The following is a 21,295-nucleotide window of genomic DNA, read 5'->3' as shown; positions in this document are numbered from 1 at the left end:
TTTCCAAAGGCTCCCGGAGCTCTGGCAGGTCGGGAATGTGCCCATTCCCAGGGGAGCCCGGGCAGTGCCCACCACCCTGGGGGGCAGAGCCTTTCCTGGGATCCATCCCAAATCCCTGGCCCAGCTCCAGCCGTTCCCTGGCTCCTGTCCCTGCTCCCAGAGCAGACTTCGGAGCTGCCTGTCGGGAGAAAGATGCAAACTACAAGATATTTATTATTATTATTTACAATTATTACTATATTTATTATTATTCTCGGGAGGTATTTGTAATTAGCCGTGGGTGATGTTGCAGAAGGGGCACAAACACTGACTGCACAAGGAACACTCGGGGGTCTCTGGGACGTCCCTGCCACGCTGCAAATTTTGGCCAGGAGATCCCCCCTGCCCTGCTCTCCCTTCCCCGGGAACCGTGGCACCGAGACCCTTCCCCCCATCACCGGGGCCGGCGGCGGAGCCTCGGTTCGAGCCCACCGGGCCCTGCCCTGCCCCGGGGCACCCGCCTGCCGCCATCTTGGGGGCAGCCCCCCACCTCCTGCCCACCCCCTCCCCCTCCCGCAGTGCCCGCGGGGCCGCCTCCATCCCCGCCCCCACCGCTCCCATCCCCGCTCCCGCCGCCATTTCCCCCGGCGCGCCCCCGGTTTAGCGGAGCGCGGCCCCTTTAAGACTCCCGGGGGAGGCGTGGCCTGGCGGGGCGTGGCCCGGAGGGCGCGGCCGGGGGAGGGAGGGGCGAGCGCGCCGATTGGGCGGCGCTCGCTGCGCGGCCCCGCCCTCCACCCCCGGCGCGAGGGCGTCACGTGACCCGGCGGCGGCGGCGCCCGGCGCGGTGGACGCTGGAGGCCCAAGATGGCGGCGGAGCTGGTGGAGGCGAAGGTGAGGGAAAGCGGCGCCGCCGCCCCGCCCGCGGGGCCCGGCCGGCACCGGGCGGCTCCCGGCGCGAGGGGACGGCGGGAGGGCGGCGCTGCGAGCCGCGGGGGCGGCGCTCCGGGGCCTCCCCCTCGCCTTTTTACCTCAGAGACTGCCCCGCCCCGGCCTCAGGGCCGCAGCCCCCGCCGGACCTCCCGGGGCCGAACCGGGCCGGGCCGACCCGCGGTGCTGCCCGCTCTCCTCGGGGCTGCCCCCGCGGCGGGATTCCCCCGCTAATTCCCGGGCTTAGGGATCGCTGGTGCTGCCCCCCGGCCCGGTGCCGCTGCCCGGTCCCGGGAGGAGCGGCTCGGTGCGGAGCTGTCCGGCGGGCGGGGGTCGCGGAGCCGGCGGGACGGGCACTGCCGGGGGCAGGAGCGGCCGCAGGGCCCCGCTGGGATGGGGTGAAGCGAATCCATGCTCGGAGTTGCGTTTCCAAGGCGGTTTGTGCCTTGGGAAGCCCCGGGAGCTTTTCCCGTTCCCCTCGGGATCCCGGTTCTGTGGGAGCCTCCGGTGGCAGCCGCTGCTGGGGGCGGTTAAGGAGCAACGGCAGCGGCCGGGGAGCGTTCCCTGGAAGTGTTCCCAAGGAAGCGTTCCCCGGGAAGCGTTCCCCTCGGCCGGGATGGGGCTGGATGGCCGCAGCCATCCCAGCGGGAGAGGCTGTTTTTGGGGGGCTCTGCCCTTTCCCTGCGGCTCCGGAGCGGGCAGCGCGCTTCCCGGGCACCGTGGGGGGCTTTGGTGGGCTCTGAGCCGTCCCACGCGAGGGTTCCCGAGAGGAGGAACGGCCGGCAGCGCCGGCAATCCCGGCGGTCCATGTGCTCTCCCTGCTCGCACGGGGCAGCTGGAGCCCTCGGTTCGCTTTGTCTGGGGTTTCTTGTTGTGGTGGTGCTCGGATCTCATCGTCCTGCTGGGCCTGAATTCCTTCTAAAGGGAAACTCTGGGCTCCAGCTCCGCTTTCCAGGCCAGGAATCCTGGGTGAGGTGCTCCAGGAGCAATTCCCTCAGGAGGAATTCCTGTGCTCCTGGGATGGCCCTGCTGCTGTGTCTTGATGAATTTAGCTTTCCAAATACCCCTTTTATCCTCAAATCCCTCGGGGACAGCAACACTCTCTCCATTTCCTAACACGCTTTAATGATCCTGGTGGGATTTCATCAGACTTGATGATTTTGGAGGGCTTTTCCAACCTTAATGATCCTGATTCTGTTCTTGAGTTGAAGAAAACTGAGGCACAAAGTAGATTTCTCCAGGATTTCACAGGTGCTGTCTGGAGGAGCAGCACCATGAATCCAGGGCTCTGAAATTCTGACTTTCTAGCAGTTAAACATCTTTTCTCTCCTCTTTAGTCATCAGTCCTTTTTTTTTTTTCCCTCATCAGGGATATTTTGGGACTCATCACGACTCCCAGAAGTTCTAACTGCAGACAGTGACATAACAGCTTTTGGGTTTTCAGATTAAATGACATATGCAAGGGAAAAGGAGAAAATCAAATGGCATTTTCTCTCTCATGAAATTCCCACACATCCGAAAGTGGCTGTGAAATGTTTCTGGAAACAGTTGTAGATTCCTTAATTAAAAACAAAAAAAAATATCTGTAGCTGGTTTATTCCAGGAAATGATAAGATTGTTAGATTATCTTTTATGCTTTCTTTTTAATTATTAATTCAAGAGTGGGGTAGAGGTTGGGGAAGATCTGCTGGATCTTTGCTGCTGGATTTTTTTGGGGGGTTTCTTCTCGAATTTCCCTATGCCCCACAAACCAGGAAGGATGTGGAGTGAATATGTGTGGATATCTACCAAGTTTATTTCCAGGGCAGCTTGAATTTTCCAACCCCTGTACTTTATAAGCTGCTTTTTTTGCCATTTTAAGGCTCTTTGGTGTTTGGGGAATTGAAATGCCAACCTGGAGCTGTGGGTTCAACAGGAAGAATTCCTGGTTTTTGATGGGAAGTTGCCTTGTGGCCTTTGACTCTGCTGACAGTTACAGGCCTGAGCTGCCACAGAGAGGGAATTTTGGAAGCCTGAGCTGGGTTTTGCTGCTTATCAGACACTGAAATTGATAATTGCAGTGTGACTCCAAGGCAGCTCCTGGCTGGGATCACAGGGAAGTGCTTGGCATTGTTCTCCTGGGAACACACTGCTCTCTTCAGTAATCTCAGTATCCTTCCATGCTCTAAAATATGTGTTTTTGTGAAAACATCCCCTGTGGATGTGGGGAGGATTCTGGAGGGGTTTTCCCATCCAGAAATCCAGGATTGGTGGCCCCAGTTCACCTCAGCCTCACCTAACTCGTTTGGATTTTCTTCCTGTGCCTTGCACTGGCACCGTTTGGGATGAAGTTTTCCATGTTTCTCTGGGAATTCTGGATGCCTCAGGCTCTGAAGGAGTTCATGAGCTCTTCCACAAGTGAGGCCTCTTGGTTTAGACCTTTGAGGTGGCTCTGCTTCCAGCTGAGCTGTCTTGGGGATGCTCAGCATCCGTCCAAGTGATTTTTGAGTCGTTTGCTGACTGTGCTGGTGGCTTTGTCCTTCAGGTGATATTTCAGTGGGTGATCTCTGCTCAGACAAGAAATGGGAACCAAAATCAGGTGACAGCAGCGGGTTTGGGGTCTTTCTTTGAGGGGAAATCTTTAATATCTTGCCTTGTAGTTATAAAGTGACAACTAAACCTTTGCCTTCTATAACTATGAGAACATCTTTTAATTTTTTATCCCCCAGAACATGGTGATGAGTTTCCGAGTCTCAGATCTTCAGATGTTGCTGGGTTTTGTTGGCAGGAGTAAAAGCGGACTAAAACACGAACTAGTGACCCGAGCTTTGCAGCTGGTCCAGTTTGACTGCAGCCCCGAGGTGTTCAAGAAGATCAAGGAGCTCTACGAGACTCGCTACAACAAGAAGGGCTCGGAGGTGGCTCCGGCGCCGGCGCGCGCCGAGGGCCTGGCCCTGCACTCCTCGTCCTACGAGCGCGGCAGCGCCGTGCCCCGCACGCTGCCCGCCGCCAGCATCGACTACCCTGCCCTCTACGGCAAATACCTGAACGGACTGGGCAGGTTGCCCCCCAAAGTGGCCAAGCCCGAGGTTCGCTTGGTCAAGCTGCCCTTTTATACCACGCTGGACGAGCTGTTGAAGCCCACAGAGCTAGGTGAGATTCGGGGCTGGGAGGGGGGTGTTGGTAAGTGAGTGGTGTTTTGAAGGAGTTTCTAAAGTTGTGTGGCAGGAGAGGTTGATGGTTGGGGTGGTGAGATCTCTCTCTTCCATCCTCCCCTTGTCTTTTTTCTCCCCCTCTCTCTTTTCCCCTCTTTCTCTTTTCTCTCTCTCTCTCTCTTTTCCCCCCCTTCTCTCTCTCCACCCCTTCTGTCTCTCTTTTTCCTGCTTCTCTCTTTCTTGTCCTCCCCCCTTCTCCCTCTCTTTTCCCCCTTCTCTCTCCCTCTCTTTCCCCCCCCTCTCTCTCTCTCTTTTCCCCCCCTTCTCTCTCTCTTTTTCCTGCTTCTCTCTTTCTTGTCCTCCCCCCTTCTCCCTCTCTTTTCCCCCTTCTCTCTCCCTCTCTTTCCCCCCCCTCTCTCTCTCTCTTTTCCCCCCCTTCTCTCTCTCTTTTTCCTGCTTCTCTCTTTCTTGTCCTCCCCCCTTCTCCCTCTCTTTTCCCCCTTCTCTCTCCCTCTCTTTCCCCCCCCTCTCTCTCTCTCTTTTCCCCCCCTTCTCTCTCTCTTTTTCCTGCTTCTCTCTTTCTTGTCCTCCCCCCTTCTCCCTCTCTTTTCCCCCTTCTCTCTCCCTCTCTTTCCCCCTTTCTCTCCCTCTCTTTCCCCCCTTCTCTCCCTCTCTTCCCCACCCCTGTCTCTTCCCCCCTCTCTTTCCTCCCATGCTCAGGATTTACAGAGGAATATTTACCTCTGGGCTTGCCATTGCTAAAAGGTGCCTGACAAAAGAGGGAGAGCAGCTTTTTACAGAGAGGGAGAGTGCTGGGAAAGGGGGAATGGTTTCAAACTGAAAGAGGAGAGATTTAGATGGGACATTGGGGAGCAGTTCTTCCCTCTGAGGATGAGGAGGCCCTGGCACAGGGAAGGAGAAGCTGTGGCTGCCCTGGAGGTGTCCAAGGCCAGGTTGGAGCACCCTGGGACAGTGGAAGGTGTCCCTGCCTGTGGGATGGAATGGGATGATTCTTCAGGTCCTTCCCAATGCAGATCCTGTGATTTTCCTCAGACCTGGAATGTGTCACTTTGGGATGTGACTTGGAATCCCAGCTTGTTTGTTTCCTGTGGATTATGGAGCCACATTCTACACTAAGGCTGGTTTTCAGCACTAAAATCCCTGACCTGAAGCATCCTGTGGATAAAAGAGGGTGGCAACACTTCAAACTGTATTTTTGACTTTTTTTTTGTGCTTGTCACAGTTATTTGTGTGTGGTGCTGTGTGTTTTGAGGGCTAACCAGTAAAACTGGAAGAAGAGCATTTTCCCTGGGGTGTGGAGACTGATCTTTCATTATTTTAGTTTGGAGAAACAAAGAATGTTGTTAACTGATGTTAAATAGAATGTTCTGGTAGCAAATTCAGCATGTCCAGAGAGTTGAGTTCTGCTGAGTGTCTCATAAATTCATGTGGTAATGTCAGAATTCTCTCCCAAATGATTCTACAACTTGAGCTGGTCTGGCTTTGCTGAAGATACATTTGTTGTGGCTTGGGAGAAAAAACAGATAAAAGATTTGATTGTGCAGAAACAAAAAGATAAAGGTCTAATTAGTCAGATTTTATGTAATTTCTTCTTCATTTGAAGGCGTTAATGCTGTGACAAAACAGCTGAGTGGTGACAGAGTCAAGCTCAAACATGATAATTGCGTGTGGAATGGTTTGTTCAGTGTTAAATGTGTTTTAGTCAGCAATTCCAACATGGGATTCTGAAGGAAAACAAAATTTCCAAGAGGTGGAAGCATCCAGAGACAGGAGAGGCTGGAAACACTCGCTGGGATTACCAGGTTTAGTTCCAGGTTGCCATCAAATGTCCCCTGCACCAGCTCAGAGCCCAGGGCTCATTAAATGCAGCTCTGCCCCTGGTAGGTGACACCTCCCCTGGGCCAGCCAGGTCCCTGCAGCTTTCTGCCTGATTTCCCTGCTGCTGGCAGAGGTTTTTGTGCAGCTGGGCACCAGAAGATGTTCAGGTCTCACACCTGACCAGGCTGCACCTCCCAGATTTTGGGCTTTTTTTTTTTTCCAGCAGCAATTTAATTTCTGTATAAAGGAAGAGTGAGCTGATAGAAATGCAAAATAAACCATGAGCAGCTTCTCGTTTTTCCTAATCAGGTTTGCTTTGTCTTTGTGTGGCTGAACAATCAGCAGGACTCAGTTTATTGGCAGTTTTTTAATCTGAAACATTAAAATTACTTTTTTGTTATTTTCCTTGTCAATCATCACTTCTAAAAATACCTCATGAAATGCTTTACTTTCTGCTGGTTGTTTTTGTCAGGAGGTATTTGGACGGAAACTGGAATGAAACAAAAAGTTCCACAAAGATATCTTAATTCTTACTTCTGAAATTTATTTTTGCAAGTTCCATTTGCATTTTTAAAGCAGAAAAGGGACCAAAGGGGAAGCACCTGGAGTGACTCAAGTTGTCACCAGGTCTTCCAAGAGCTGCTGAGGTTTTATCCTTCCTTCATCTCCTCTTTTTCATAAAAAAGTGCACTTTCCTCCTTCTGAAATCCTGTTGGCTTTGAATAACCAAGCAATGGAAAAGCAAAACACCCAATTCTTGCTGTTTTAAATCATTTTTAAAAAGCTCTTTTAGCACTTCCTCTTTGTGTTCCTCCCGTGACTTTCAGCAGCTCAGGGTCTGAACTTTGCTTGGAGACACAAAACTGAAAATAAAACGTGTTTAGGTTGAAGTACAGGTTGCAACAAAAGTTTCCCACGTCTCAAGCTTCATCTTCCTCACATTAAATGCACTTGATCTTAAAATTACCAGTGTGCAAAAGGCTCCAATTAATGCTGGGCTCTCTCAAGCCTCTCTGAGGGTGAGCTGCTGTCCCACCCTCAAGGTCAGGGGGTTTGGAGTCGTGTTTTGTCTCTTCCAGCTGCTTTTTGTGTTGCTTTTTTATTACCTGAGCTAATCTTTTTTGTTGCTGGGGTTGTTTTCTTTCTTTTCCAGAACCTGCCTGCTCAGTCTGGTTGGTTTTGGGCTTTTGTGTCAGGCTCAGGTCTCCTCTTGGGCTTCTTGAGGATGTGGTCACACTGTGACACCACTGATGTGGTGAGCTGATGGCTCTTGAATTCTTTGAGGGGAGGAAAAATAATTTTAAAAAGAGAAACATCAAATCCAAAGTCTGTGCTGGTTGTACTGAACAGTGAGCAATAAATGAGCAAAGCTTTAATCAAAGCAGAATTGCCAAAACAGGTGAAAACTGCAATTCTGGGGTGTGGGAGAAAACAAGACTTGGAGACAAACAGAGCATAACAATCTCCTCGTGCTCAGAGCTGCTGTTCTCAGTTTGATGGACACTCTTTTCTTCCCTCCTCAGTTCCACAGAATAATGAGAAGCTCCAGGAAAGTCCGTGCATTTTTGCATTAACACCAAGACAAGTGGAGCTGATCAGAAATTCCAGGTACTCCTCACTGGGTATTAACAGCTCAAGAAAATGCAGCTGCATAATTCCATCATTCCATGTTCCCTGCCTGTGGAAGCTTTTGTTCTCTGCAAGGGAGCAGGATTTGTCTGAGGGCATCAGGCTGCTCCTCGTGTACAGCAAAGAGCTTTGGGGGGAGTGGGAGCTGCAAATTCCCCCATCCAGGTCCTTAAGTTTCACTTGTGCTGCTCTAATCTCCCTCTGGAATGGTGCGTTTGGGCAGGAAAATGGGGATGAAATCATCAATGACCTAAATTCTCTGCTGAGCTGCTGGTGTGAGTGTGTGCAGCCTTTGCTCTGTGCCAGGTTCAAAAGGCAGAGTGTGAGGCTGTTTGCATCTGAAAGGAACTTCCTTGGTGGGGAGGAGGCTGCAGGAGCTGCCTGAGGAAACATCTGGGATTAGGATTTACCCTGACCTCTGTCAGATGCAACTTTTGAGTCAAACAAAGACTCTCCTCGGAGGTGGCAGTGCAGGCAGGGAGGTTTCCTCTTGGCTGACCTGCTCCCTTCATGCAGAAGAATTCCTCCAAAAATTCAACATAAAACCTTTGAATATTTCTCTTTGTCATAAATTAAAGAGCTGGAGAAAGAATATCTTGGTTGTTTTGCCTCTTGGTAAAATATCCTTGTTGTGTCTTCCATTTCTTTCCTGATTCCAGTTAAAATCCTGTCAGGAATAGCCCTGATGGAAATTGCAATATTCACAGCGGGGCCTTAATATTCAGTCCCTTGGTTTGCATGAACAGCTTCAGCTGAATAATTAAACACAGAGAGTCTTGAACACTGTCAGGTAAACCTGACCTTAAAACCCAGTTTTTATAAATTCTCACAAATCACCAGAAGGCACCTGAACAGTTTTAAAAACCCAGAGAAAAGCTGTAGGTTGGTGCATCAGGAAAAAAAATAATAATTACAGGACCACTGATATTTGCAGGGGGAATTGTACAATTTAAATAAAGTTCTGGGAGGTAATTTTTTGAAGTTCTATTTAAAAAAATAGGAACAACTAAAGTTCTTGAGTCTGGCAGCTGGTTTGGGTGATTTTTTTGGGGGGATAGGGATTTATTTTTTTTACATAATTAATTTGAAGTTTTCTGTTCTTTCATTTATCAGGGAGTTGCAACCCGGTGTGAAATCGGTTCAGGTGGTGCTCAGGTAGGTCTGGGCTGGGCTCATTGAACATCAGGGGCAGAGCAGGGGAGGAGGGAATGTTCCAGCAAGTTCCAGCATGGATTTCGTGGCTCCAGAGAGAATTTCCAGCGAACTTTTTGTTCTTGGGCCTCACAGGAGCATCTTAAACTCCACTTTTGAACCTCGAGCAGAAACAGCAGAGTCCCAGCTGGATGGGCTCTGCTGAGGGAGCGTGGATTGGGATGGGGATTGGGATGGGGCCTGTGGGAGCTGGGGATGTGCAGAGTGTTGGGATATTATGGGATGTGTTGTTTCTGCCCAGAATCTGCTACACAGACACCAGTTCCCCTCAGGAGGATCAGTACCCTCCCAACATCGCCGTCAAGGTGAACCACAGCTACTGCTCCGTGCCGGTGAGGACTGCGGGACTGGGGGGGAAAAGCTGGGGGGAAAATTTATGGAGTATGGAAGGGAATTGCTTTCCTGATGAATGCCACGCTATAGAAGTGTGCTGCTTAGTTTAAAACTATTTTTTAATGGATTAGCCATGTTGTTAATGAGCTGTTCTGTATAAAGGATCAATCCTGTTTACTTTGTGCTGTATTCAGCTCCTTCCCCCCATCCCTGAGATCTGGAGCTGAGTGGAATTTAATGGAGCTGATCAACAGATGCACTTGGAGTAAAAAATAAATATCTGTATTTAATCTTGCTGTTCTAGGGCTACTACCCCTCAAACAAACCCGGGGTGGAACCCAAGAGGCCCTGCAGGCCCATCAACCTCACCCACCTCATGTACCTGTCCGCGGCCACCAACCGCATCACGGTCACCTGGGGCAACTACGGCAAGGTGAGAGCCCAGGCAGCCCCCAGAGCTGCCCAGGCAGCCCTGCAGAGCAGCCTCCTCATCCTCTCCTCCCTCTCTCCCCAGAGCTACTCGGTGGGGCTGTACCTGGTGCGGCAGATGACCTCAGCAGAGCTGCTGCAGAGGTTGAAAACCATCGGCATCAAACACCCGGAGCTCTGCAAAGCGCTGGGTGAGTGGCTCAGGAAGGGCCTGTGTGCATCCTGCTGGGGAATAAACACCACCTTTCACACCTCTGCTCCCCTCCAGCTGTGTAAACCCCACTTTTTATCTGAACAGACTTGCTGAGCTGTGTGTGAGCCGTGGGAGGTCACCCCAAAGCCGTGGTTCTGGTGGCTCAGCTCTGTAGTTGGATGTAGGATTTGGGCCAGGTCGTGTCGTGCCGGTGTCGTTGTGACTGCAAGGGCTTCATGCCTTCAGCTGAGTCAGTATGAGCAGCACTGAGCCTCGGGATTTCCAAAGGAGATTTCTGGAGCGAGGGATCCTGGTGACAATGTCCTGCTGCCCCAGTCCCTGGGACTCCTTGGGGTGGCAGTGGGATGTCACCAGCAGCACTTTGATATGCCTTGAGAGCTTCAGAGAAGAGATGGTCCCCAGAGATGCTTATGCCAAACCACTCAGGTAAATCCTCCTGGTATGAGGCTCGTGTAAAACATTACTGGAAATGAGGGGAAATTACTTTTCCAAGGTGGACTCTGACATGGAGCTCATGAGTGTGGAAGATTCCCAATTTTTCCTGTTGCTGGACAAAACCTTCTCACTGTTTCGTTCTGCGTGGGAGAACTGACCCTGTGATCCTGATGGTCTTTAGAACTGTCCAGACCCTGGAAAACAACTCCCAAGGATAAGAAACTGTCAGGGAATCCCAGCATAGTTTGGGTTGGAAGGACCTTAAATCTCATCCAGTGCCACCCCTGCCATGGCAGGACACCTCCCACTGTCCCAGGCTGCTCCAAGCCCTGTCCATCCTGGTTTTGGGCACTTCAGGGATCCAGGGGCAGCCACAGCTGCTCTGGGCAACCTGTGCCAGGCCTGCCCACAGGGAGGAATTCTCCTGCACATCTTAACCCAAATTTCCCCTCTTCAAGCCATTCCCCCTTGTCCTGTCACTGCAGTTCCTAAAGAAGAGCCCCTTTCCAGCATCCCTGGAGCCCTTTCAGGGACTGGAAAGCTGCTGGGAGGTCTCCACTCAACCTTCTCTTCTCCAGGCTGAACTTCCTCAGCCTGCCAGTCTTGGAGGTGGATGGTAGTTCCCAGGGCAGGTGATGATTCCAGGTGTATCCAACCTGCAGACACCTGGATTTTGGGCAGGGATCAGTTGTATTTGGTGACTTTAAATAAAACCAAATAAGAGCAATGTCTTATTTCAGCCCCTTCGTGTTTTTGTGCTTGGAAGCTGCTTGGTTATCCAGAAGTGGCCAACCTGAGGAGATCCTCAACTTTGCTTTTCTAGCTCTGATCTGCTCTGCAAATAATTCCCTGACACTGAAGCTGCCCTTTGGCTTCAATCACATCTCACTGCTGACTCCTCTTGCTTTGCATAAAATTCTGTGGAACTTAATACAGGAACATTGTCTGAGAACAGATCGTGCCTTTGGATCCAAAATCCTGACCTGGAGATCCCAGAAAATTCTCCTTCCCAGGTCTCCCAGTAATTGATGCACAGAGAAAGATCTTACAAAGAACTTCATAAAAAATTAAGCTTGGATGAAAAGGCTCCTAATGTGAGGAAAACAAGCCCAAATCTTGTAATCTCCTGGGAATTTCACATCTGAGAAGTCACTCTCTAATTAAAGCTGGGTGTTGCAGAGCTGCATGTAGCCTCATTGTCTGGAGACATCTTGTTATGATCTGAAAAGGTCAAAAGAAATGGTTGACTTGCTCCAAAGAAAAACGGTGATGGAAGTGTCAGAGGCAGCAGTGGGAGCAGCAGCTCCTCCTCAGGACTTGGGGAGCAGTTCAAAGCTCGTTTTTGTTGCTTTTTGCACCTTGGTGTGGGACCTGCACACGTGGGACCTGCCCCCATCTGCTGCTTTCTTTGATTTCCCTGCTGCTCCTCTGGGTTTTCCTTTCAGGCTGCAGCAGCAGGGGCAGGATTCCTCCTTTCCTAACATCTGATTCTTCCCAGCTCTGTGCTGGATATGGCTGCTGTGCCTGGTTTTGCATGGCTGCCTTGCTCTGAGCTGTCTGCCTGGGTGCCTCTGGGCCTGTTTGTGGTTCCTGTGGAATGTTCTGGAATAAAGGAGGTGGCCAGCAGAGAGGCCAAGGAGTGACAGCAGTTCTGAGAGGAGGCTTGATAACCTGATGGCAGAAGGATGGGATGTGTTTTCCCTCTGTTTGTTTGCTCACTTTTGGGGGGATTTGTTCTGAGCTGGAAGTGCTGGGGGGAGACTTTTCCCCCCATCCTGCTGCCACAGAGCTCAGGGGGGAATTAACCCCACCGTGCCCAGGCTGGAGCTGAATCCACGTGTTCATTCCCTCCCTGACAGAGAAAGTGATCCATACACACCCCAGGGCTGGGCTGAGCTGCTTCCCCTGTGCTGCACAGCGTTGCCAAGGGCTGAGTTTTGTTAAGTGTTGTGTCCTCTGCTCTCCCTGCAGTGAAAGAGAAGCTACGCCTGGACCCTGACAGCGAAATCGCCACCACCGGGGTGCGAGTGTCCCTCATCTGTCCGGTGAGACCCTGCAGGCTCCTCGTGGAGCTGGAGTTTGGGTTGGAAGGGAGCTTAAAGCCATCCAGTGCCACCCCCTGCCATGGCAGGGACACCTGCCACTGTCCCAGGCTGCCCCAGTCTGGCTTTGGACACTTCCAGGAATCCAGGGTGCCACAGCTGCTCTGGGCACCCTGTGCCAGGGCCTCCCCACCCTCCCAGCCAGGAATTCCTTCCCAATATTCCCTCTGGCAGTGGGAAGCAGCTCCCTGTGTCCCATCCCTCCATCTTTTGTCCCCAGTCCCTCTCCAGCTCTTCTGGAGCCCCTTCAGGCACTGGAACCTCATCTCTCCCAGCTTAATCCAGAACCAAGGAGCTCCAGCTCTGTTTTAGTCTGGTTTTTGCCAAGAACCCAAACCATACTCTCAGACCAGCTTTGCAAACTCACAAATGTTTTTCCTTCTGAGGGAATCTGGGGGTTCCTTGCCAGGTGTCCAGGCTGATGCTCTGCTCTCTGCTCCCACAGCTGGTGAAGATGCGTCTGTCGGTGCCGTGCCGGGCCGAGACCTGTGCACACCTGCAGTGCTTTGATGCCGTCTTCTACCTACAGATGAATGAGAAAAAGCCCACATGGATGTGCCCTGTGTGTGACAAACCTGCCCCCTACGACCAGCTCATCATTGATGGGTGAGTTTTGCACCTTTTCTCCTTCCCCACTGGGTGCAGCATCCAGCTCTTGGTTGAATTTGACTTTGAAACTGTTGAAAGTTTATTCTGCTGGTGCAGAATATTCTGGTTTCAGTGTTTTGGTGTGTTAGAGCAATGTGCTGGGAGGGAGCAGGCTTGTGGTGCAGCATTTTTGGGGTGAGTTTGGAAGCAGTTTTGTGCTCCCAAATGCTGGGAGCCTTCTGTAGACTGGGACCACTGACATCCTCGTGGTGCTGGCCAAGGACTGGTGGAACAGCACACGTGGTTCCTGCCTGCTGGGAAATGATCTCCACCCTCCTGGCTGTGTGATTGGCCTCCACTGCAGGTTCCCTCAAGAGCAGGGAGAGTTTGGAGTGATGTTTGGGGTGGCTCCAGCTCCCCTGGCACAGGGAAGTGAGCAGACCAGTCTGTTCCCAGCCTCACCGAGGGCTCCTGGAGCGTCGCTGCCTTTGTGGGCCCTGGGCAGATCCAGGAGCTGTGGCTTTCCAGGCAGCCTGGAGCAGCCTCAGCACAGATAACCTGTTTGCTTTGTCCCCTGGCCAACCCTGACAGGAAAATCCAGTTCCTTGGAGATCTCTGACAGGGGGAGATGAAGGGGAAGCTGCAAGGGGTGGGATTGTGCAGCCCACACGGGTCAGCCATGCCCGTGTCCTGCACGAGGAGCAGCAGGATGTCCCTGGGGAAGGCTCAGCAGACTTTTGTCCCTGCTCAGGGCTGGGTTTGATGCCAGTTCTGCTGGGTTTGATGTCCTTCCCAGATTCCCTGGAAGTGAGAGAGGGAAGCTGGCACTCAGCTGGGTGCTGGGAGTCAGGAAAGAGCCGGAGGCTCCCGAGCAGGGAGGGAGGTGGTTGGTCAGGTCTGGGATCCTCAGGGCCTTGTCAGCTTTTTGGGAGCTGCAGCTTGGTGGTTGCTGTGCTGGTGATGGGATTGGCTGTGGGAACAATTCCTACAGGAGCTGGGGAAAGCTGAAACTCTCCCACTGGGGTGCCACAAAGTTTTCCTGACCTTGGAAGTCTTTCCACTGGGAGTTCTCCTTCCTCCTGAAGGAAAGTGCTCAAGTCCAGGAGGGAGTGAGGCCTGGCAGAGCAGTATTTCCAAATAAACATCCCAGGCTAACGGTGAGACACAGGGAATAAAGCAAGTCCCCAGTTCCTCTGGAATCAGGGCCTCATTCCAGGTGTATTTTCATGGTTTCGTGGTGTTCCTGATGCAGGAGTGTTGTTCTGGTGGCTATTGTGGAGATGTGAGAAATAAAACTAGGAAGGAAGGGAAGTGCTGCTTGTTGGATTGCTGAGTTCCTACTGCCAAAGGAGATCTCACCTTTTGCTGAAGCCTTGCTGGGAATGTCCCTGGGAATGTCCCATGGGATGGGGCAGCAGCCGCCTGCCTGGAAGCAGTGCCTGAGAAACTGGGTGAAAAGGCAAAACTGTCTTTAATTGCAGCTAATTAAGCTGGTAGTTGATGATTTGGGTGCATGGACGGGAAGGGCTGGGATGGATTTGCACTGTCAGAACCTGCACTGGTTTTATGGGGAATAAAGTCCGTGACTCCAAGGGCTCTCAGCTCAGGAGGCAGCACCAGGCTCCTTTTGCATGCAGGGTCACTGCACACACCCTGCTGATTGCCAGGGCTGTGACAGCTCCTCCTGTCCCCTCTGCAGGCTCCTGTCCAAGATCCTGACAGAATGTGAAGATGCAGATGAGATCGAGTACCTGGTGGATGGCTCCTGGTGCCCCATCCGAGCCGAGAAGGAGCGGAGCTGCAGCCCTCAGTGTCCAATCCTGGTTCTAGGTGAGCCTCCCTGGGGGAAATCACACAATTCCACAATGGCTTGGGTTGGAAGGGACCTGCAGGATCATCCAGTGCCACCCCTGCCATGGCAGGGACACCTTCCTCTGTCCCAGGTTGCTCCAAGCCCTGTCCAGCCTGGCCTTGGGCACTGCCAGGGATCCAGGGCAGCCACAGCTGCTCTGGGCACCCTGTGCCAGGGCCTGCCCAGCCTCACAAGGAGGAATTTCTCCCCAGTATTCCCCGTGGCAGTGGGAGCCATTCCCTGTGTCCCGTCCCTCCATCCCTTGTCCCAAATCCCTCTCCAGCTCTCCTGGAGCTCCTTCAGGCTCTGGAAGTGGCTCTGAGCTCTCCCTGGAGCCTTCCCTTGCCCAGGCTGAGCAGCCAGGAGTGTTGCTCCTTCCCTGAGCTGGACAGGAGAGGTCTCAGCTGCTGCTCCCCGTGCCAGGTTCCTCGGAGGTGAACGGGCTCCTGGCCACTCCCAACGGCACCGGCGAGAACGGCAAAGCCCCGGCAGACGTTGTGGATTTAACACTGGACAGCTCATCCTCAGAGGAGGACGAGGAGGAGGATGAGGAGGAGGATGATGATGATGAGGGACCCCAGCCCAAACGACGCTGCTCTTACGAGAAAGGTTTAGTCTCTGCCTGCTGACTGCAGCCACGGCTCGGAATTCCCAACGGACAGACTTGAATACTCTGGTGCTTATTAAACTGGAGGAGGGGGAGAACGTCCTCTCCCACCTCATCTCCCTCCCTCCCTCATCTCCTGTGACTTTCCTATTCCAAATTACTCATTAAAACGAGAGAAAAAAAAAGAAAAGAAAAAAAAAAAAAAAAAAAAAACAAACCAAAAAAAAAAAAAAAAAAAAACAAACCAAAAAAAAAAAAAAAAAAAAACAAAAAACCACCACAAAAACAAAAACCATTGAGCTGCTTCTTGGTTGGAAAACGACCCCACTCAGAGCCTGACCCTGAACTGGAGCCTGAAGTAAAGAAAGTGTCTTAAGCCAGGCAGGATCCTCCCTCACCTGGATCCCGGGATCGGGGGAGCTCCCCTGCACACCTCCAGGACACCCACCCTTGCATCTCCAAAGCCGTGTGCAGTTCGATCCTCTTGTTAATTAACCATTCCTTAATTAATCTAAAGGTTTTGCTGGACGTGTGAGTCCGGGGCGGGGCGGGAGGGGGGAGCGGGGAGGGCTCTGGGGGGGGTTGTATAACCCAGAGAGGATAGAGGGGGGGTTTCTAGGGGTGGGACTGGGGGCATGGGGTGAGATGTCCGCTTGGAAGTGGCACTGTTCTAGCTCAGAGCTCCAGCAGCTCTGCACCTCATGTAAAGAGACACGTTTGGAATTTTAACCTAATCCCAAGGGAAGTGTAGAGATTTGTGCAGTAGTGACTCGTTTTAGTTGAGCAGAAGCCATGGGGGGGTTGGGGGGTGGGAGGGGAGGGCTCGAACCACAGATCTGTTGTATTTTTGAAGTGCAATAACTTTGGTGTTTTTGAAGACTGACAAGGGCTGCGCATTCCCTTTTCGTTGAGGTTGGTTCTGGAGGCGGCGGCCTCTCTCTCTTTCTCTCTCTGTCCTTTCCTCGCTCCTTTTCCTCCCCGCCCCACCCACCCCCGAGATAAACCCTCACCAAAACAAAACCAAAAACTGGCAAAAACACATAAAAACCGCTGCAACCTTTGCGAGTGCTTGAAGATAAAGAATCTCTTTAATAGATTATATGACACCCCCACTGACCTGGGGATGGGGACAGTGACCTGCAGGCCACCCCCACACCTGGCACCATGAGCAGGAGCAGGGCAGGGGGGTCCTTCCAGAAAATGCCGGGTGGGGGAATCTCAGTTTTTAGCCAACTACCTCGGTAACTCCAATTCAGGTTTCTTTGAGTCCCGAGCCCGTCCGGGCGGTGCGAGGGCGGGGCCCGGGCGCTCCGGCCCCTCCACTTCTCTGTCCCAGCCTTTGGCCCCAGAGCCAAAGCTCCTCCTGTGCTCTTTGGTGGCAAAACGTTGTTGCTTTTGAGTTTGCGAAGCGTCACCTTTTTCACTTTGTCTTGGAGAGTTTCTGTCCCGGCCTCTGCTGTTCCCACTGGCTCTGGTTTGCTCTGGACCTCGCTGGCTTTTCCCCCTGGAGCTCAGGATAACCCCGGGAGGGAGCTGGGTGAGGGGCAGGGGGCATGTCCTGTGCCCGGTGCTGGCCTGAGACCCCCGAGGGTCTTGGTGTTGCTGGGCACTGCCAGACCCCAAACCCTCCATGCTCCCTTTATCCCTCCCTTCAGGTACCCCAAACCTTTTTTTCTTCCTTTATCCTTCCCCTCAGAGTACCCCAAACCTTTTATCCTTCCTTTATCCCTCCCCTTAGGGTACCCCAAACCTTTTATCCTTCCTTTATCCCTCCCCTTAGGGTACCCCAAACCTTTTATCCTTCCTTTATCCCTGCTCTGGGTACCCCAAACCTTCCATCCTTTATCCCTCCCCTCAGGGTACCCCAAACCCTCCATCCTTCCTCTGCTCTGGGCACCCCAAACCCTCCATCCCTCACCCCAGCAGCCAGGGGGGCACAGAGAGGGGGGGGTCTTGGTGCCTTTCCCAGCACTTCCCCCCTCACTCCAGAAAATTCCACGCGTGGCCAATCCCACCTGGAGGGAAAAGCCCCCGAGGTCCGGCCAGAGCTGCCCTAAATCCTCGTTGGCCACTTGCCCAAAAGCCAAGACCCCTCTCCGCAGTGAGGAGGGGTCCCCTGCCAGCTTGGGGGGCTCCTCTCCCACACCCCCATCTCCCAAACGGGGTGGGGGTCCCTGAGCCCCTGTGGGAGGGGGATTCTGCCCTCCTGCCTGGCTGGGTTTGGCCTGGAATGTCAGGGGGTGGGGGTCCAGCCCCCCTTTCCCTGGGTCTGCCGGGGGACCCGGAGCAGCTCCTGGTCCCCGCAGGGACACCTTGGCCCCAGGCTTTGCTTTTCCTTCTCTTCCCTGGCTGTAAGCAATATGTTTTCAGGTTGAAACGGGGGTGGGGGTGGGAAAAGGGGGATGAAAACAACTGACAAAAACCCGGGTAGAGCTCCCAAATTAATTTTACTGTACAAAGTTCTGTGCTTGCGGCCCTGGCTGCACAGTAGCTTTAGAGTCCAGTTGTTTTCCTAATATTTTTATTCTAATTTAATTGCTTTTAAATTTTCCAGGCCAAGCAACTGTTTGGAAACACCATGCTTGTTTTAATGCTTTCTGTTGGAGTTGGCCAGCTCTTCCTGTACATATGTTGGTTTTATTTTTTTTTTCTTATATCCTGTTTTTTTTTTCTTCTTTGTTTTGTAAAGAGAAGAGAAAAAAAAAAAAAAAAAACAAAGCAAACAAACAAAAAAAAAAAAAGAAAATTATTTTTCTTTCCCTCAGTACACATTCTTCAAATTATAGTGTTTGTTAAATAAAATGAAAGATTTACATTTAATTCTGTGTCGGCTTGTTGGGATTTCTCACCCCAGGGTGTCCAGGGCTCTTCAGGATTCCCCAGGATCTTCTCCCAGGAGGTCCCAAGGATCTCACCCAACATCCCCAGGATCTTCCCAGGGAAAATCTTCCCCCAGGGCCTCCCCAGCCTTCCTGGGGTCAGCAGGAGTTTCCCCAGGATCTCCCCCAGGCTCCTGAGGGTCCCCAGCATCACTCCCAGCTCACCCCAAAATGACACCTGGGGGTTTTCGTGCCTGGCAGGAGGGTCCTGGGCCAATCCCAGGATTTCCTCGGACATCCCAGGGTCTCCAGGATCACCCCAAACGGAGCCTGGAGGCTTCTGGGGCAACCCCCAGCCCCTCCAGGTTCTCCCCCAGTTTTGGGGGGCAGCTGGACCCCCGGGCACCCCCCGGCCCCTTCCCCATGGGCACCTCCTCGGTGCCACTCCGAATTCCTCCACCTCCAGCGGATTAATCATTTTATTTATGAGGCTTAAGGGCCCAAATCCCGTCAAAGCCGGGGCTTTGCCAGATAAACAGCGCGCTTTGGGGGCAGCGCGTTTGTGAAAACACAATTAGCAAACCCTGTAATCTGCACTAATTACCGGGCCATGAGCGCCGGCACTTGCCGGCAGCACCTGCACCATGGGGGACACGGGTGGGGACAGCGGTGGGGACACAGCAGCTGCGCCCCGCCGCCCGCCCGGAGCCTCCTTCAGCATCGAGTACCTGCTGTCGGGCCGGGGGCACGGCGCCAGCCCGGAGCCCCCCGGCCGGAGCCCCCCGGGAGCCCCCCGAGCCCCAGCGGAGCCCGGCGACAAACCGGCCCAGTCCTACATCGCCCTCATCTCCACCGCCATCCTCTCGTCCCCCGAGAAGAAGCTGCTGCTGTCCGACATCTACCAGTGGATCATGGACAACTACCCCTACTTCAAGAACAAGGTGAGGGACGGGAGGTGGCGGCGATTCCTGGGCATTTCACTCGATTTCCCGATTTTGGGGTGAGCGGTGCGGGGAGGGGGGGGCTGGGCTGGGGAGCTGGCCCGGCTCTGCTGAGCCCGATCCGTCGGGAGATCCAGCGGGAAATCCAGCGGGAAATCCAGCGGGAAATCCAGCGGGGCTGGCCGGGCTCGGGGATGTCTGGAGCTCGGGGTGTCCGGGCTCGGGGCTGGCCGGGCTCGTTCCGGAGCCTGCTGGTGCTGCCTGCCCCCGATCCCCCGGGAGAGCGGCTGTGCCGGCGGCCGGAGCCCGGGCCGGGAATGGGGTGGGCACGGTGGGGCCGGGGGTCAGCTGGAGTGACCCTTCCGGGCCTGAGTGACCCCTCCGGACTGAGTGACCCCTCTGGACAAGAGTGATACCTGAGTGACCCCTCTGGGCCTGACTGACCCCTCTGGACATGAGTGAGGGACCCCTGTGGGCCTGATTGACCCCTCAGACCTGAGTGACCCCTCTGGGCCTGAGTGACCCCTCAGGACTGAGTGTTCCCTCAGCCCTGATTGACCCCTCAGCCCTGAGTGACCCCTGTGGGCCTGAGTGACCCCTCTGGGCCTGACTGAGGAACCCCTGTGGGCCTGAGTGACCCCTGTGGGCCTGAGTGACCCCTCAGGACTGAGTGTTCCCTCAGCCCTGATTGACCCCTCAGCCCTGAGTGACCCCTCAGCCCTGAGTGTTCCCTCAGCCCTGAGTGACCCCTGGGGGGCTCTGGGGACACCAGGAGGGGTCTCGGCGCTGACCCCGCTCTGTTTCCCCGGCAGGGTGAACGTCGGCTACCTGCACCCCTACGCCCTGTACGGCCTGGGCTGCTGCTGCCCCTGCTGCCCCCCGGGCCCCCCCGGGCCCCCCCTGGCCCTGCCCGGGGTCTCCCCCCTGTGCCCCCCGCCCGAGCGGCCGCGCTGGGGCTGGGGGCGGCTCCCCCTGCCCCGAGCCCCCTTCCTGTGAGCCCCCCACCCTGGGGACAGCTCGGGGGGTGGCACCTGCCCCGAGGTCACCCCTGTGTGTGTCCCCTGTGTCCCCAGGACAGGGCTCATTCCCGGGGTCCCCATCCCGTGTCCCCCCCGTGTTGTCACCCCCACCATGGCACCCGCTGTCCCCCCACTGGGAGGGGACACCGACCCCCACCCTTTGCCTTCATTAACAGATGTTTTCCCACGGGGGGGAAACTGAGGCACGGCCCAAATTTGGACCGATCCCCCTCCCCCAAACCGGGGGTCCCCCAATCCCCTCCCCGCACACTCAGGCACATATGGGGCTTAAACCCTTCAGCGGCTGTCCCTGCCCTAATTATTCCTTTACTAATTGTCCCTGACGCCGCTAATGAAAATCGCGGCTCCCAGGTGTTAAGTGGCATTAGGGCGTCTCGCTAAGAACGGCGACTCGGCCACAAATCCCGGGATAAAGCCCCAAAGCCGCGCTCGCGGCCCGAACAAGGCAGATTATGACACAGATTAATCCCCCTCCCCTCGGCCGTGCCCTCCGGGGGGGTCGCGCTGCCGGGGGGGGGTCGGGCTGGCTTCTGTCCCCACGGTCACATCGGGATTCGGGGTATTTTTGGGGGGTTTTTAAGGGATTTTTTGGGGTGTGGGGTCACGCCGTGCTCTGCCCTGCTCAGGTTTGGGGTGGGCACGTGGGGTTGGGGGGGTTTGGGGAGGGGGGACACCCCAAACGTGTCCCCGGAGGCTCCTTAAACCGCGGCCATCTGTCCCCAAACGCGATTAGGGTCCCCTGACCCCCCCTCGGCCCCCCCCGAGCGGATTAATGGGGCTGGGGGTACTGGGGGGGCACTGGGGCAGACTGGGGGGTGGGACCCCTCCCCGGGGTGGGACCCCCCCCCTTTTGGAGGGACCCCCCCCCCTTTTGGTCTTTTTCTGCAAGGGGGGGGCGGCTTTGTTCCATTGGGGGAAACTGAGGCACGGCCACGGGTGGAGACAGAGCCCCCCAGAGCAGCCCTGGGCACCCCAAAATGGGGGGGAACACCCCCCAAAAAATCCCCTGTGCAGTTCTGGAGCCCCCAAAATAGGGGAAACCCCCTCCCCCCCAAAAAAAAACAAACCAAAAACCTACAGTCCTGGACCCCCTGAAATGGGGGAAATACCCCAAAATACCCCCCCCACAAAAACCTGGAAACCCGCCACCCTAAAAATTCCCAGTGCAGTTCTGGAGCTCCCAAAATCTGGGAAATCCCCCAAAACAACCCACCC

At 54.3% G+C, this 21,295-nt stretch overlaps 1 protein-coding gene across 1 annotated transcript; it reads left to right on the top strand.

Annotated features, from left to right (window-relative positions):
• Window positions 1-799: 799 nt before the first annotated feature.
• PIAS4 (protein inhibitor of activated STAT 4) lies at window positions 800-15,823 on the top strand. The gene is made up of 11 exons (XM_041465851.1): window positions 800-870; window positions 3,615-4,038; window positions 7,403-7,487; window positions 8,622-8,663; window positions 8,962-9,052; window positions 9,358-9,486; window positions 9,568-9,673; window positions 12,103-12,176; window positions 12,679-12,839; window positions 14,521-14,651; window positions 15,097-15,823. The coding sequence occupies exons 1-11, from the start codon at window positions 844-846 to the stop codon at window positions 15,300-15,302; spliced, it is 1,476 nt and encodes a 491-aa protein (XP_041321785.1). The 5' UTR covers window positions 800-843; the 3' UTR covers window positions 15,303-15,823.
• The last annotated feature ends 5,472 nt before the right edge of the window (window positions 15,824-21,295 follow it).

This window comes from Pyrgilauda ruficollis, unplaced genomic scaffold, assembly GCF_017590135.1.
Source record: "Pyrgilauda ruficollis isolate IOZ18807 unplaced genomic scaffold, ASM1759013v1 scaffold192, whole genome shotgun sequence".
In the NCBI taxonomy this organism is placed as follows: domain Eukaryota; kingdom Metazoa; phylum Chordata; class Aves; order Passeriformes; family Passeridae; genus Pyrgilauda; species Pyrgilauda ruficollis.
The sequence above is the reverse complement of the archived record's forward strand: the minus strand, read 5'-3'. Positions and strand labels throughout refer to the sequence as shown.

Coding starts and splice junctions, on each gene's coding strand:
- PIAS4 (XM_041465851.1), top strand. CDS start 844: ATGGCGGCGGAGCTGGTGGAGGCGAAG. Junction 8,664..8,961: donor TCGGTTCAGGTGGTGCTCAG/GTAGGTCTGGGC, acceptor GTTTCTGCCCAG/AATCTGCTACACAGACACCA. Junction 9,674..12,102: donor GGAGCTCTGCAAAGCGCTGG/GTGAGTGGCTCA, acceptor CTCTCCCTGCAG/TGAAAGAGAAGCTACGCCTG.